The sequence below is a fragment of the Microcaecilia unicolor genome, chromosome 9 (genome assembly GCF_901765095.1).
Source record: "Microcaecilia unicolor chromosome 9, aMicUni1.1, whole genome shotgun sequence".
Taxonomy (NCBI): domain Eukaryota; kingdom Metazoa; phylum Chordata; class Amphibia; order Gymnophiona; family Siphonopidae; genus Microcaecilia; species Microcaecilia unicolor.
The window spans coordinates 181,288,786-181,302,071 of NC_044039.1; the positions used below are offsets into that span (position 1 = coordinate 181,288,786).

A 13,286-nucleotide genomic window follows, 5' to 3' on the forward strand; every position below is an offset into this window, starting at 1 on the left:
CCTCCCCTCCATCCACTCATGTCCAGTAACTCTCCTTTCCCCTGCCATCCCCTCCATCCACCCATGTCCAGCAACCCTCTTCTCCCCCCTGCCCTCCCCTCCATCCACCCATGTCCAGCAATCCTCCTCTCCCCCCTGCCATCCCCTCCATCCACCCATGTCCAGCAACCCTCTTCTCCCCCCTGCCCTCCCCTCCATACACCCATGTTAACCATCTCCTTCCAGCCTCCCCCCCAGCAGCCCATGTCAACCATCTCCCTTCTAGCCCCTCCCCTACTCAATGCCAGACATTTCCTGCCTTCTTCCAGCCCCCCACCCGATTCCCAATCCCCCACTCCCCAGGTCGTCCATCATCTCCTGTCTGCCCTCAGCTCCCCGATAGCCCTCGTTTCCTTCCTGCCACCGCCCTGCCTTTAAATATTGTATTTTTCCTTGAGTCGCGGCGCCGGCATTGAAAGCAGCAGGCTCAGCTTGGCTCAAGCCTTCCCTCGCATGGTTCTGCCCTTGCGGAAACAGGAAATACATCAGAAGAGGGCGGAACCATGCGAGGGAAGACTCGAGCTGAGCCTGCTGCTTTCAATGCCGGTGCTGCGACTTGAGGAAAAATACAATATTTAAAGGCAGGGCGGCAGCAGGAAGGAAACGAGGGCCATCGGGGAGCTGAGGGCAGACAGGAGATGATGGACGACCTGCGGAGCGGGGGAGCCTGCAGCTCGCGAGGTGGGGGGAGGAGAGGCAAGCGAGCTGGCTCACACTCGGTGAACAACTGGCTCGCAAGATGCCAATAAATTTAACAACCAGCTCTTGCGAGCCGGTGTGAGCCGGCTCCAGCACACCACTGTTTGTGATAATCATGGAGCAACTTGTGCATTTTGGCACGCGTTGGGTGTGCGTAGATGCTTATGTGGCTTAGTAAAAGGGCCCCTAAGAGCTAAACATTTTAATGACTGGCTACTTCAATCTAGTTTGCCCCAGGTTTTTTGCCAGAGCAAATAGATTCCACTTTTAGGCAGTGGGCTAGTAAAGTTGTTTGATTACTGTGGGACAGCTTGTATGTATTGGTGGAATAGTGGCTTTTGATGAATTATGAGAAGAATATGGAATAGCATCTATGGATTTTTACCTGCAGATAAAAGATTTTCTAGTTAGGCAAGGGATGAGAGACCTCTCAGGGGAAGAGCTGGAGTTGATAAAAGTGGTAATGATGGGGATGGGAAAGGGTGCCATCTCCAGGATTTACAAAGCCTTGTTGCTAATCAATAAACAGGGGAGAACTTATAGGGTATACATTGAGACTAAACAATGGGCTATGGACAACTTTTTAAAGGCTAGATACTACTACTACTACTATTTAGCATTTCTATAGCGCTACAAGGCATACGCAGCGCTGCACAAACATAGAAGAAAGACAGTCCCTGCTCAGAGAGCTTACAATCTAATAGACAAAAAATAAAGTAAGCAAATCAAATCAATTATTGTGTACAGGAAGGAGGAGGGTAGGTGGAGGCAGGTGGTTACAAGTGGTTACGAGTCAAAAGCAATGTTAAAGAGGTGGGCTTTCAGTCTAGATTTAAAGGTGGCCAAGGAAGGGGCAAGACGTAGGGGCTCAGGAAGTTTATTCCAGGCGTAGGGTGCAGCGAGACAGAAGGCGCGAAGTCTGGAGTTGGCAGTAGTGGAGAAGGGAACAGATAAGAAGGATTTATCCATGGAGCGGAGTGCATGGGAAGGGGTGTAGGGAAGGACGAGTGTGGAGAGATACTGGGGAGCAGCAGAGTGAGTACATTTATAGGTTAGTAGAAGAAGTTTGAACAGGATGCGAAAATGGATAGGGAGCCAGTGAAGCAACTTGAGGAGAGGGGTAGTATGAGTAAAGCGACCCTGGCGGAAGACGAGACGGGCAGCAGAGTTTTGAACCGACTGGAGAGGGGAGAGGTGACTAAGTGGGAGGCCAGCAAGAAGCAGATTGCAGTAGTCTAAACGAGAGGTGACAAGGGTGTGGATGAGGGTTTTGGTAGAGTGCTCGGAAAGAAAGGGGCGGATTTTACGGATGTTGTAAAGAAAGAAACGACAGGTCTTGGCGGTCTGCTGGATATGAGCAGAGAAGGAGAGAGAAGAGTCAAAGATGACCCCAAGGTTTCGAGCTGAGGAGACAGGGAGAATGAGAGAGCCATCAACAGAAATAGAAAACGGGGGGAGCGGGGAGGTGGGTTTGGGGGGGAAAATGAGAAGCTCGGTTTTGGTCATATTTAATTTCAGGTGGCGTTGAGACATCCAGGCAGCAATGTCAGACAAGCACGCTGAAACTTTGGTTTGGATGCAAGGTGAGATATCAGGGGTAGAAAGGTAGATTTGGGAGTCATCAGCATAGAGATGGTAGGAAAAGCCATGGGATGAGATTAATGAACCAAGGGAAGAAGTGTAGATAGAAAAGAGGAGGGGACCAAGAACAGAACCCTGAGGTACACCGACAGGCAGAGGGATAGAAGTAGAAGAGGATCCACCAGAGTGAACACTAAAGGTGCGGAGGGAGAGGTAGGAAGAGAACCAGGAAAGGACAGAGCCCTGGAATCCAAGTGAGGACAGGATATCAAGGAGTATGCTGTGATCGACAGTGTCAAAAGCAGCGGAAAGATCAAGAAGAATGAGGATGGAATATAGACCTCTGGATTTAGCCAGTAATAGGTCATTGGAGACTTTAGTAAGAGCAGTTTCGGTTGAGTGGAGAGGGCGAAAACCAGATTGTAGTGGGTCAAGAATAGCATGTGAGGAGAGAAAATCAAGGCAGCGGCGGTGAACAGCACGCTCAAGTAATTTGGAGAGAAAAGGGAGGAGGGAGATGGGTCGGTAATTAGAGGGACAAGTAGGGTCGAGTGAAGGCTTCTTAAGGAGAGGTGTGACCACAGCATGTTTAAAGGCAGTAGGGACAGTCGCAGTGGAAAGTGAGAGGTTGAGAATGTGACAGATAAAAGGAATAAGAGCAGGTGAGATGGCATTAAGAAGGTGGGTGGGAATGGGATCAGAGGAACAGGTGGTACATCTTGAGGGAGAAAGGAGAAGTGTAGTTTCCTCAATAGTAACTTCAGGAAAGGAGGAAAAAGAATGAGGGGAAGGAGAGAGAGGGGAACGGACTAGTGGAGGGAGAGGTGGCGAGGTAGAGAATTCAAGGTTTATCTTTTGAACCTTGTCGTGAAAGAATTCAGCAAGGGTCTGAGGAGATAATGAAGGAGGAGTTGGAGGAGGGGGCACCTTGAGGAGAGAGTTCAATGTGGTGAAGAGAAGTCGAGGGTTAGACCCAAGAGAGTTGGTCAGTTGGATATAATAATCCTGTTTGGCGCGTAAAAGAGCAGATTGGAAGGAGGTCAGCATGAACTTAAAGTGTAGGAAATCAGCAAGGGCTCGAGATTTCCGCCAGAGGCATTCGGCGGAGCGGGTACAGGAACGTAGGTAGCGGATATTAGAAGTCAGCCAAGGTTGGGGTTTTGTGCGCCTTATAAGGCGGGTCATCAAAGGTGCAAGAGTGTCTAAGGCAGAGGATAGAGTATTGTTGTAAGAAGAAACAGCCTCGTTGACAGACGTGGATGGTGCCACAGTAGAGAGGAGGTTTGAAACATGGGAGGATAGAGATGAAGGGTCAATATCGTGAAGATTCCTAGATAAATTAGATATAATAGGACGGGACTGGGAGGGAGGAGATTTAAGTGTGAAAGTTATAAGATGGTGATCAGAGAGGGGAAGATCAGAGGCAAGGAAACTAGAGGGTGAACAGTTGGAGGAGAAGATGAGTTCAAGACAGTGACCATTTTGATGAGTGGGGGAGGTGGAGCATAGTTGGAGATTAAAGGAGGATGTTAAAGCGAGTAACTTGGAAATATAAGAGTTGGAAGGATCATTAGCAGGAATCTTAAAGTCACCAAGGATGAGAGAGGGGGAGGAAAGATCATGGAAGAAGGCAAGCCAGGCATCAAAGTCACTGAGAAAGGATGAAAGGGACTTATCAGGGGGACGATAAATGACCGCTATTCGAAGAGGCAGAGGAGAGAAAAGGCGGATAGAGTGGACTTCAAAGGAGGAAAAACAGTGAGATTGAGGTGGAAGAAGGGGTTGAAATCTGGAGGAGGGAGAGAGAAGTAGTCCAACACCGCCCCCGCGACCAGTAGGGCGAGGAGTATGTGAAAAAAGATAACCACCATGGCAGAGGGCTGCGACTGAAGCAGAGTCATCAGGGCAGAGCCAGGTTTCTGTTATGGCGAGCAGATGGAGGTGACGCGAGATAAAGAGGTCCTGGATATAGGGGAGTTTGTTACAGATAGAGCGGGCATTCCATAGGGCGCAAGAGAAGGGCAAAGAAGAGGAGGGGAGTAGAGGAATAGAGATGAGGTTAGAGAGGTCGCGGTGAGATCTGTAGATAGCTCTTGCAGTTTGATTGAGCAGGAGTATAAGATTTACACAGTGCATATTTGGAACTGGAATGGGCGACTGCTGGAGGAGATGTGGCCACTTGGGTGCTTAACTTAGTACGGTGACTGCACTAACGAAAGATTGGTCCATATGTTTTCTGAGAGATTACTTTTATATTATAGAACCCTGTGAAATTTCCCAGTTGCCAACTTGAGCAGGGGAAACGCTGTCCTACATGCTCAAGTTGCTCATAAAACCACCCCCTAACTGTGGCTAAAGATATTCACATTTCAGACACTGCATCTGCTCTTAGCTGCATTGAGGGAGGACGGTTGTCAGAATGCCAGTTTCTACATGTGAACAGCTGTGCACCCGCATAAATAGTTTGGAAAATGATCCCCATTTTATCATCCTCTCAGGTCAGTGGTGGTTCTGCAGCCAGTCCAAATAACTAAAGGCTGATGGGTGAAACAGATAAGCAGTTATTTAGAATTATTTGTCACTGACTGAACCAGTTGTTCTCTCACTTAGGTCACCCGCTGCCGGGCAACTTGCCAGAGTGGTGTTCTCTAACTGGGATGCTATGTTTAGGGTCCCCTGCTTGTTCCTGCAAATGAAGGATATGATGAGTCACTTGTCTGTTTTTTTTTTGGTTGGTTGGTTTTTTTTGACTGTTATCTCACTGTCTGCCTTTCTTCTTTTTCGTTTTTGTTGAAAAAAATCTTCTGCATAGAGCATTTCATATCTTTTAACCCAAACTTATAATCCTTCCAAACATTTAGTTTTGATCCAAAGTGGTGTCTCGGGATTGGGTAATAGGCGAGGTCTAAAGTGGCAACTTCGACTTAAGAGAATGTGTTTGACAGCTGCTAAAAGCATTATTGCAGCAAACTGGAAAAAATCACTGGGACCTACTGAGTTTGATTTGACTTTGAAGCTTTCTTTTATTGGAGAAATGGAACAACTGACAGACAAGAGACTGGGCCACTATGAGATCCATGGGTTCATTTTAAAATTTTAACCCAGCATTCTTAAAGGCTTTTGGCAGGGCCGGTCAAACCCGGTAAGCGGGGTAAGCGCTGCAGGGGGCGCCTGCCTTCAAGGGCACCGCTGCGGCGCTGCACCGCCATATCGCGCCGCCCTTGGTGCTTTAAATCTTTAATTTATCTCAGTTCCAGCAGCTGCATCATTTGAAAGCCTTGCCCCGTCTCTAGCCTTCCCTCCCTTCGTGAGTTCGTTCCGCAGTCCCGCCTTCTGACGTCATTTCCTCGAGGGCGGGACTGCAGAACGAACTCACGAAGGGAGGGAAGGCTAGAGATGGGGCAAGGCTTTCAAATGATGCGGCTGCTGGAACTGAGGTAAATTAAAGATTTAAAGCACCAAGGGCGGCAGGGGATGGGGGCGAAGGAGAATCGCTGGACAGGGGCAGGGTGGGAGAAGAGAGAAAGGAGATGCTGGGGGGGGGGGGAGCGCGCGGGCGCCGGAGGGGGGCGCCAGAGACCCTAGGACCGGCCCTGGCTTTTGGGGGGTGGGAGCTACAATTTTGGGGAAAGGACATTTCGTTCTTCTGGTTGTACAATTGTTATGGTTTATGTGCACTCTTTTGTGAATTTGAAGGGTACACTTTTGTAATCTGCATTGGAAACATAACAAATAATGATCCTTTTCAATAAAATAATTTAATGTAAAAAAACATTTAGTTTTTACTTACAGGTAATGTTATTTAAGTTCATTCAGCCCACTACCAAAGGAGGATGATTTGCAAACTGCTTGCAATGCTACAAAGTTCACAGTTAGTGGGGGGGGGGGGGGGGGAGGGTTAACACTTTTTTTTAAAATTTCTGTATGAAACCACATAACAAGCATCCCTTTGAGGGTCTTTTACAAATGACTAGCACATGCTATCTGCAGTGGACCCATAGAAATAAAATGGGTACTGTGGCAGATAATATGTGCTAATGTTTAATAAAAGACCCCCTTAGTGAGAAGAGTCTTGAAATGTATGTGAACATAATAATTTATGTACTAAGCATAGCTACTAGAAACAAAATACCTCCCTCCCCGTGTTTTAGGTAATAAAGAACCATGAGCCATATGGAGTAGCTCAGGTAGCATACCCAACTCCCTTCACCCATAGTGCTGGCCTCCCCTAATGTGTGGGTCCCAAAAAACAACAAGGCAAATGATCTGGAAAATCCAATATGGGAAAGAAAGCCAGCAGATCAATATCACAACAAAAAGATTTTATTGAAGATACCGTGTATGAACAAATCGCCCGACACAGGCCATGTTTCGCCCACCTAGGGCTGCGTCAGGGGCTAATTTGAAACCTTTGTAAAGGGGCAAATATGGTGCATAAAAGTCAAGAAAAAACCAGCTCAAACGGGAATCCTGTGGTCTCTAGCATACACGAATGGACACACCATTATTGAAGCTACCGGTGTTACAAGAATGAAGGGCGCCATAGTTTAAGGTATCGTGATTTGCCATCAGTTACTTGGCCCCCTGACGAAGCCAGATTGCAGAGTGAAACGGAGAGCCCCGTTGGGCAATATAGCACAAGCTAAGTAACATTTTTTTCTGTTTAAGCAAGAGATAAATATCACGATCCAGTGGAGTTTTTTATGACCAATGAATATAACTGAGTCAATGAAATGCTGGCATTAAATATATTGATTGTTACATTGCCATGCTTTGACTATTGAGGTCTTTTTCTCCACTATAAACAAATTAAAAAAAGTTTTCAAATTGACACCACTTCTATTTCAAGATCAAGGTTGTTTCAATTATATTCAGCTTTATATTGGTGTATCTATCACGTTTTTTTTTGCTGAATTTTTTGTCTAGTACTATCTACGTTTGTGGAGGAAACAGCGAGCTCTCCAAAACCCACCACAAACCCACTGTACCCACATCTAGGTGCCCCCCTTTACCTGTAAGAGCTATGGTAGTGGTGTACAGTTGTGGGTAGTGGGTTGGGGGGGGGGCTCAGTACACAAGGGAGCTATGTTCCTGGAAGCAATTTATGAAGTCCACTGCAGTGCCCCTTAGGGTACCCGGTTGGTGTCGTGGCATGTCAGGGGGACCAGTGCACTAGAAATGCTGGCTTCTCCCATGACCAAAGGGCTTGCATTTGGTCGTTTCTGAGATGGGTGTCCTTAGTTTCCATTATCCCCGAAAATCAGAAACGACCAAGTCTAGGGACGACCATCTCTAAGGATGACCTAAATTTCAAGATTTGGGCGCCCCCGACCGTATTATCGAAACGAAAGATGGACGTCCATCTTTTTTGATAATACGGGTTTCCCCGCCCCTCCATCGGGACGTTTTGCGAGGACGTCCTCAGCAAAACTTGGGTGTCCCTTTTGATTATGCCCCTCCACATGTGCAATTTCCCAAATATTTTATAAAAGCTGGAGACTTTTGTAAAATTTGTATAAAGGTGTGCAGGAAATGCACTTGCAAGTGCCAGAAAAGTGCTGGAATATCCAGCAGAAACATGTCCATAAAAATAGCAGCTTCACTCAGGGGTCTGAAAGGTAAATACTGGTATTTAAATTTGCATGTGGACAGGGCTGGCTTAACCATTGGACCAAGTGAAGCAATAATTCAAGGCATCAGTGATAAAGGGCGCCAAAATCCCTAGCCTTTGACCTCACCCTAGCCTTTGACCTCACCTGGTCTAATATTTAAAGCCTTCTCTTCTCTCTTCTTCCCCTTCACACGAGTCTGGCGTCTCTCCCCTTCTCTCTCACCCTTGGCCCAGTCTCTTCTTCCCCCCTCCATAACTGTATGTCTGGCAGCATTCCTTCTTCGGCTCTCTCCCTCCTCCTTCCCCATCCTCTCCCCTCTTGGTCTTGTAAACTTTGAGTGAATTGCTGGCAGCAGCCTGAACACAGGCAGCTTTTGGCCAGGCTCTGGATTTTCCTTCTGTTGTCCTGCCTCCTCTGATGCAATTTCCTGTGGATGGGATGTGGCAGAGGGAAGGCCTAGGGCATGGCCGAAAGCAGCCCATGTTCAGCAACTTGCACAAGGTGTACAGAACCGCGGGGAGGGAGGAAGAGGGAGAGAGGAGAATGATCGATGTGCAGCAGGGCCCATTTTGTTCCTGTGGGCCCTACTGCAGATAATTTAAGCTAATGTTATTTTTATTTTATTTTTGTTACATTTGTACCCAGCGCTTTCCCACTCATGGCAGGCTCAATGCGGCTTACATATTGTATACAGGTACTTATGTTGTACCTGGGGCAATGGAGGGTTAAGTGACTTGCCCAGAGTCACAAGGAGCTGCCTGGGCCTGAAGTGGGAATCCAACTCAGTTCCTCAGTTCCCCAGGACCAAAGTCCACCACCTTAACCACTAGGCCACTCCTCCACTCTTTAGTGAAATACCCCTTATTTTGTACCTGGGACACTGGAGAGTTAAATCCTCTTTATTTTTGAGGTTCTTTTTAAACACCACAGATTTATTTATTTATTTGGTTCACTTGTATCCCACATTTTCCCAGCTTGTGCGGGCTCAATGTGGCTAACAAAGTTACAAGAGAATTACATAATACAGCAGGAATTACATAATAATTTAAGCACAGTTGCCCCCTATATCACTGGTGCAAACCCCAAGTCCAGTGGATACTTTGCTGATGTTTATGCCTGTAAATGCTGTTTTGTTTTTTGTTGTACTCTGCATCTATTGCCATTGCACAATTGAAAATACACATGTACTTTTCTGGTCCTCCCAAAACACGCTTACTTCAAAAGTGTGCATGCTGCAGATCTACATGTGCAAATGCGACTTTCTAAAACAGCTGTTTAAATACAGAAAGTATTTACAAATATAAATGCTTTTGTTCACATGTGTAAAAGTCATGTAAACCTTCTTAAATGACCTCCATAATTTTGGAAATGCAGAACCATGTGTGTTGTAGCACTCCCTGTCCTAGCCTCACCCAGGAAACACTCATGCTGAATGCAGGTAATAATATGAATGTTGTTCCTCAATTCATGTGCTTTTACTTTTTGGTGGCAATTTTAAAAGGAATTTCTGCACAAAATAATAGTGAATACCCAAGATCTAAAAGAGCCTTTTACTAAAGTTTAGTGCATGCTAAATGTTAAGAAGCCCAGTTTATACCTATGGGCTTCTCAGAACTTGGCACGCTCTTAGCTTTACTAAAAGGACCCCTGAATTCTCTCTCCAGCAGTATTGTAACCCACTGGAAATCTGCATATATATATATATGCCATGTCCAGGCACTGGCATTGACTACCCAGGGTTTATGCAGCCAGCTATCTCTTATGCAGTTAAGCAGGAGTGGACTGACAATACAGGCAACCTGGCAGTGCCCGAGGGCCCAGAGGCTCTCTTCCCCACAAACTATAGCCCCCCCCATCCCACCTTAAAGGGCCCTGGTGATCTATTGGCCTCTTTGGGGGCAAGAAATTTACCCCACTCTTACCTTCCTGCTGCCGTTACTCTGCCTGGTGCCTCAAGCTGTTACATTTTCAAAATGGCTGCTGAGACTTACTCACTTGTTCAGTACCCTTATTTTATCATCCCCAGTCCCCATCTTAGTAATTCCCTTATCTCTTATTTGTCCTGTTTGTCTGTCCTAATTAGATTGTAAGCTCTGTTGAGCAGGGACTGTCTCTTCATGTTCAAGCGTACAGCGCTGTGTAGGTCCAGTAGCGCTATAGAAATGATTAGTAGTAGTAGTAGTAGTAGACTTCCCTGTGGCAATCTCATGAGACTGCTGAGACCTGCAAGGCTACCGCAGGAAGTCTCGGCAGCAATTTTTAAAACACGGCAGTTTTGGGCAGAGCAGTGGCAGTGAGCAGGAAAGAGTGGGGATCTTTCCTGCCCCCAAAGAGGCCACTAGACCACCAGGGACCTTCAAGATAGGACCGGGGAGGGCGCACTAGTGTGCAGGGTGTGGGGTGGCGGTGGTGTGTGGATGGGGGGTGCAGGCAGTACTGGGGTGGCCCAATGACCCTTACTGCCTGGGGGCCCAGAGCACTATCAGTCTGCCCCTGCAGTTAAGCACAATATTCAACACTTAACCGCATAAGCAACACCACATAAAGACAGGACTGACTTTTATGTCGTCCGATTTAAATGCTAAACTTAGGTACTTAACTGTAAAAGTGCTGACTCCTCCCCCCCCCCCCCCCCCCCCCACCTCCCAAAAAATAGCTGGCTTTGATTTTAGTGGTCTGAAGTGCCTCTGAATATCAGTGGATAGTCTTGAACAAACGATTAAACTGGCCAGGAGCCATTTCTGGTTAGTTAAATCGCTTTGAATATCAACTCCCATGAGTTTTGAAGTGTATATATACAATGTTTATGTTTAGTAGTTCTTAAAGTATTGCTATTTTCTTTTATTCTCTGTTTTACAGGAGTAGAGGATCAGCAACACACAAAGACCGAACGTTTTTTGAGGTAATCATGGTACATTTTTTAATATTAGCTAACGTTGTTTTTCATTAGAAAATTAATCCCCCCCCCTCTGTTTACTAAACCACGCTAATGCCAACGCAGCCCATTCATTTTGAATGGGCTGTGTTGGCATTGCTGCGCGGCAGCTGCTAGTGCAGCTTAGTAAACGGGGGGGGGGGGGGGGTAAACGTTAGCTGTTGGTAATCCTTTGCACTACCATATGGAAGACTTGAGTGTCATTCCTGGATTTGGTTACTGTTCCTGAAGCCAGTTGGGGGCAAGGAAGCTGCTGAGGCACAATTCAATAGGCCTTTGTTGGGATGGAGGTGAAGTCCCAACTATCCTTGAGGCTCCATCAGTGTTGATACCTATTAGTTGGACATAGGTTACATTCATACCTGCATTGATAGGGAGTTGTGGTCTGTTGCCTTTGGCCAAGTATTGTCACTGCAGTCACTGGGCTAAATAGAAGTTGTAAATAGGAGAAAAAGGCTTATAGTGCCACAGCCCTAATGAGGCCTGTTTCAACTAAGGTGATAGCTCAAAGGAGTGGAAGAAAACTTCTGGGCTGTAAAAATAATAATAAAAAATTAGGTGTCAAAAGATACTGGCTAGCTTTGTACTTACACACTCAAACAATCTGATCTGTTTGATTTTGCAGGCATAGGGATTTGTCTTTGTTTAATCTACTTGGAAAGATATTAGTGATGGCAAATAGCATCTCTGTAATTAATCTGCTAAATGGAAAAGCATGGTTTTATGCAATGGCTCCATGCAGTCAAAGAAAGTTTGTGAAAACAAGTAAATTCCACCTAGCAGTCACAAGAATGAAGGACGCCATAGTTTAAGGTATCCTAAAATGTTCCAGTTTGGAACAATAGAAGTATCAGAAGCTTAATGTAATTTTGAGAATAGCTGTTAAGTATGGCTGTTATTCTTTATAAGTTCTGACACCACTTTTTGAAGTATCCAGTATCCAGAAATGGTATATCAGGGGCATAGCCAAACCAGCGGGAGGGGGGTCCAGAGCCCGAGGTGAGGGGGCACATTTTAGCCCCCCCCCTCAGTGCCACCGCCGCTGCTGCCACCACCACCTCCTTTGACCCCCCTCCTGGTGCCAACCCTTTTGACCTCCTCTTCCCGCCGCTGCCAACCCTCCCTGCCAACCCTCCCCCGCCGTCGGGTACCTTTGCTGGCGGGGGTCCCTAACCCCTGCCAGCCGAAATCCTCTGGTGCGGCAGCATTGCTGATCTGCAAGGGCAGGCTTCTGTTTCTGTGAGTCTGACGTCCTGCACGTACTCACAGAAGCCTGCCCTTGTAGATCAGCAACGCGGCCACGCCGGAGAAGAGGACTTCGGCTGGCGGGGGTTGGGGAGCCCCGCCAGCAAAGGTACCCGACGGTGGCGGCGGCGGTGGCGGGGGAGGGTTGGCGGCGGGAGGGGGGGTTGAAGGGGTTGGTGGCGGGGGGGGGGGGGGGCCAGGGCCAAATCTATGGGGGCCCATGCCCCCATGGCCCCACGTAGCTACACCCCTGAAATAGATCCTTCTAAATATGACTGTTATGATTTTAAGTTCTGTGAACTTCATGCAGGTTCTGTTATGGTAGCATCAAACAGACATACTGAAGTTTGTATCTTCCAGACGCCATTGTCATTATCAGCAGCTAGGCACCGCGGGAGTTGGTGGAGATGAAAACAGTAATGGAATTCAAACATGCGTGGGATAAACACAAAAGAATCCTGTTTAGAAGGAATGGATCTATGGAATCTTAGCAGACATTGGGTGGCAACGCCGGTATTTGGAGACTTCTATGGTCTGTGCCCTGAGAAAGGCCAGGGACAAATCAAACTCGGATATACATATAAAGTATTACATACCATGTAAAATTAGTTTATCTTGTTGGGCAGACTGGATGGATCGTTCAGGTCTTTATCTGCTGTCATTTCATTTACTATGACTACCAGGTTGGGGCTGGAGGTCCACTGGACCTCCAACCCTTTTCTATAGGGGGATTGGATCTGGTTAAGGGGGGGCGCTAGACTACCAGGGAGGTCTTTTCTGTCAGGGGGTGGGGGGTTGATGGTTCGTCTGCCGTCGGGGGGGGGGGGGGGGGTGGTCGTCGGGTCAGGTCTGCTCTGACCGTGCCAAATGGGTCTGCTCTGTTGGGGGGGGGGGGGGGGGGGGCTGGAGATCCACTGGACCTCCAGGTTTTGTGTTTGAGGGTGCGGGCTTTAGGTTTGACAGGTCTGGAGAAAATTCAGGACCTGTCAAACCCTGGTCTCCCTCATTCTTCCAAACCCTAATGCCAGCTCTGAGCTGGCGTAGGGTTTGCAGCGGGAGCAGCGCGCTTGTTTGGTGTGCTGCCCGCTGATCATCAGGGAGAAATGCGGAAGACCCTCGTTTGCATGCATTTGCATGCAATTAGTGGTCAGAGCCAGCAAAGGCATTGTTATACT

General features: G+C 47.3%; 1 protein-coding gene across 3 annotated transcripts in view; it reads left to right on the forward strand.

Moving 5' to 3' along the window:
- The window catches only part of PPP1R36 (protein phosphatase 1 regulatory subunit 36), a 78,520-nt gene that overhangs the window by 39,827 nt on the left and 25,407 nt on the right, over positions 1 to 13,286 (forward strand). For all 3 annotated transcript variants that reach the window (XM_030214660.1, XM_030214661.1, XM_030214662.1), the window contains one exon: positions 10,791 to 10,833. In XM_030214660.1, coding sequence (XP_030070520.1) covers positions 10,791 to 10,833 — 43 coding nt within the window. The remainder of the gene's footprint in view (positions 1 to 10,790; positions 10,834 to 13,286) is intronic.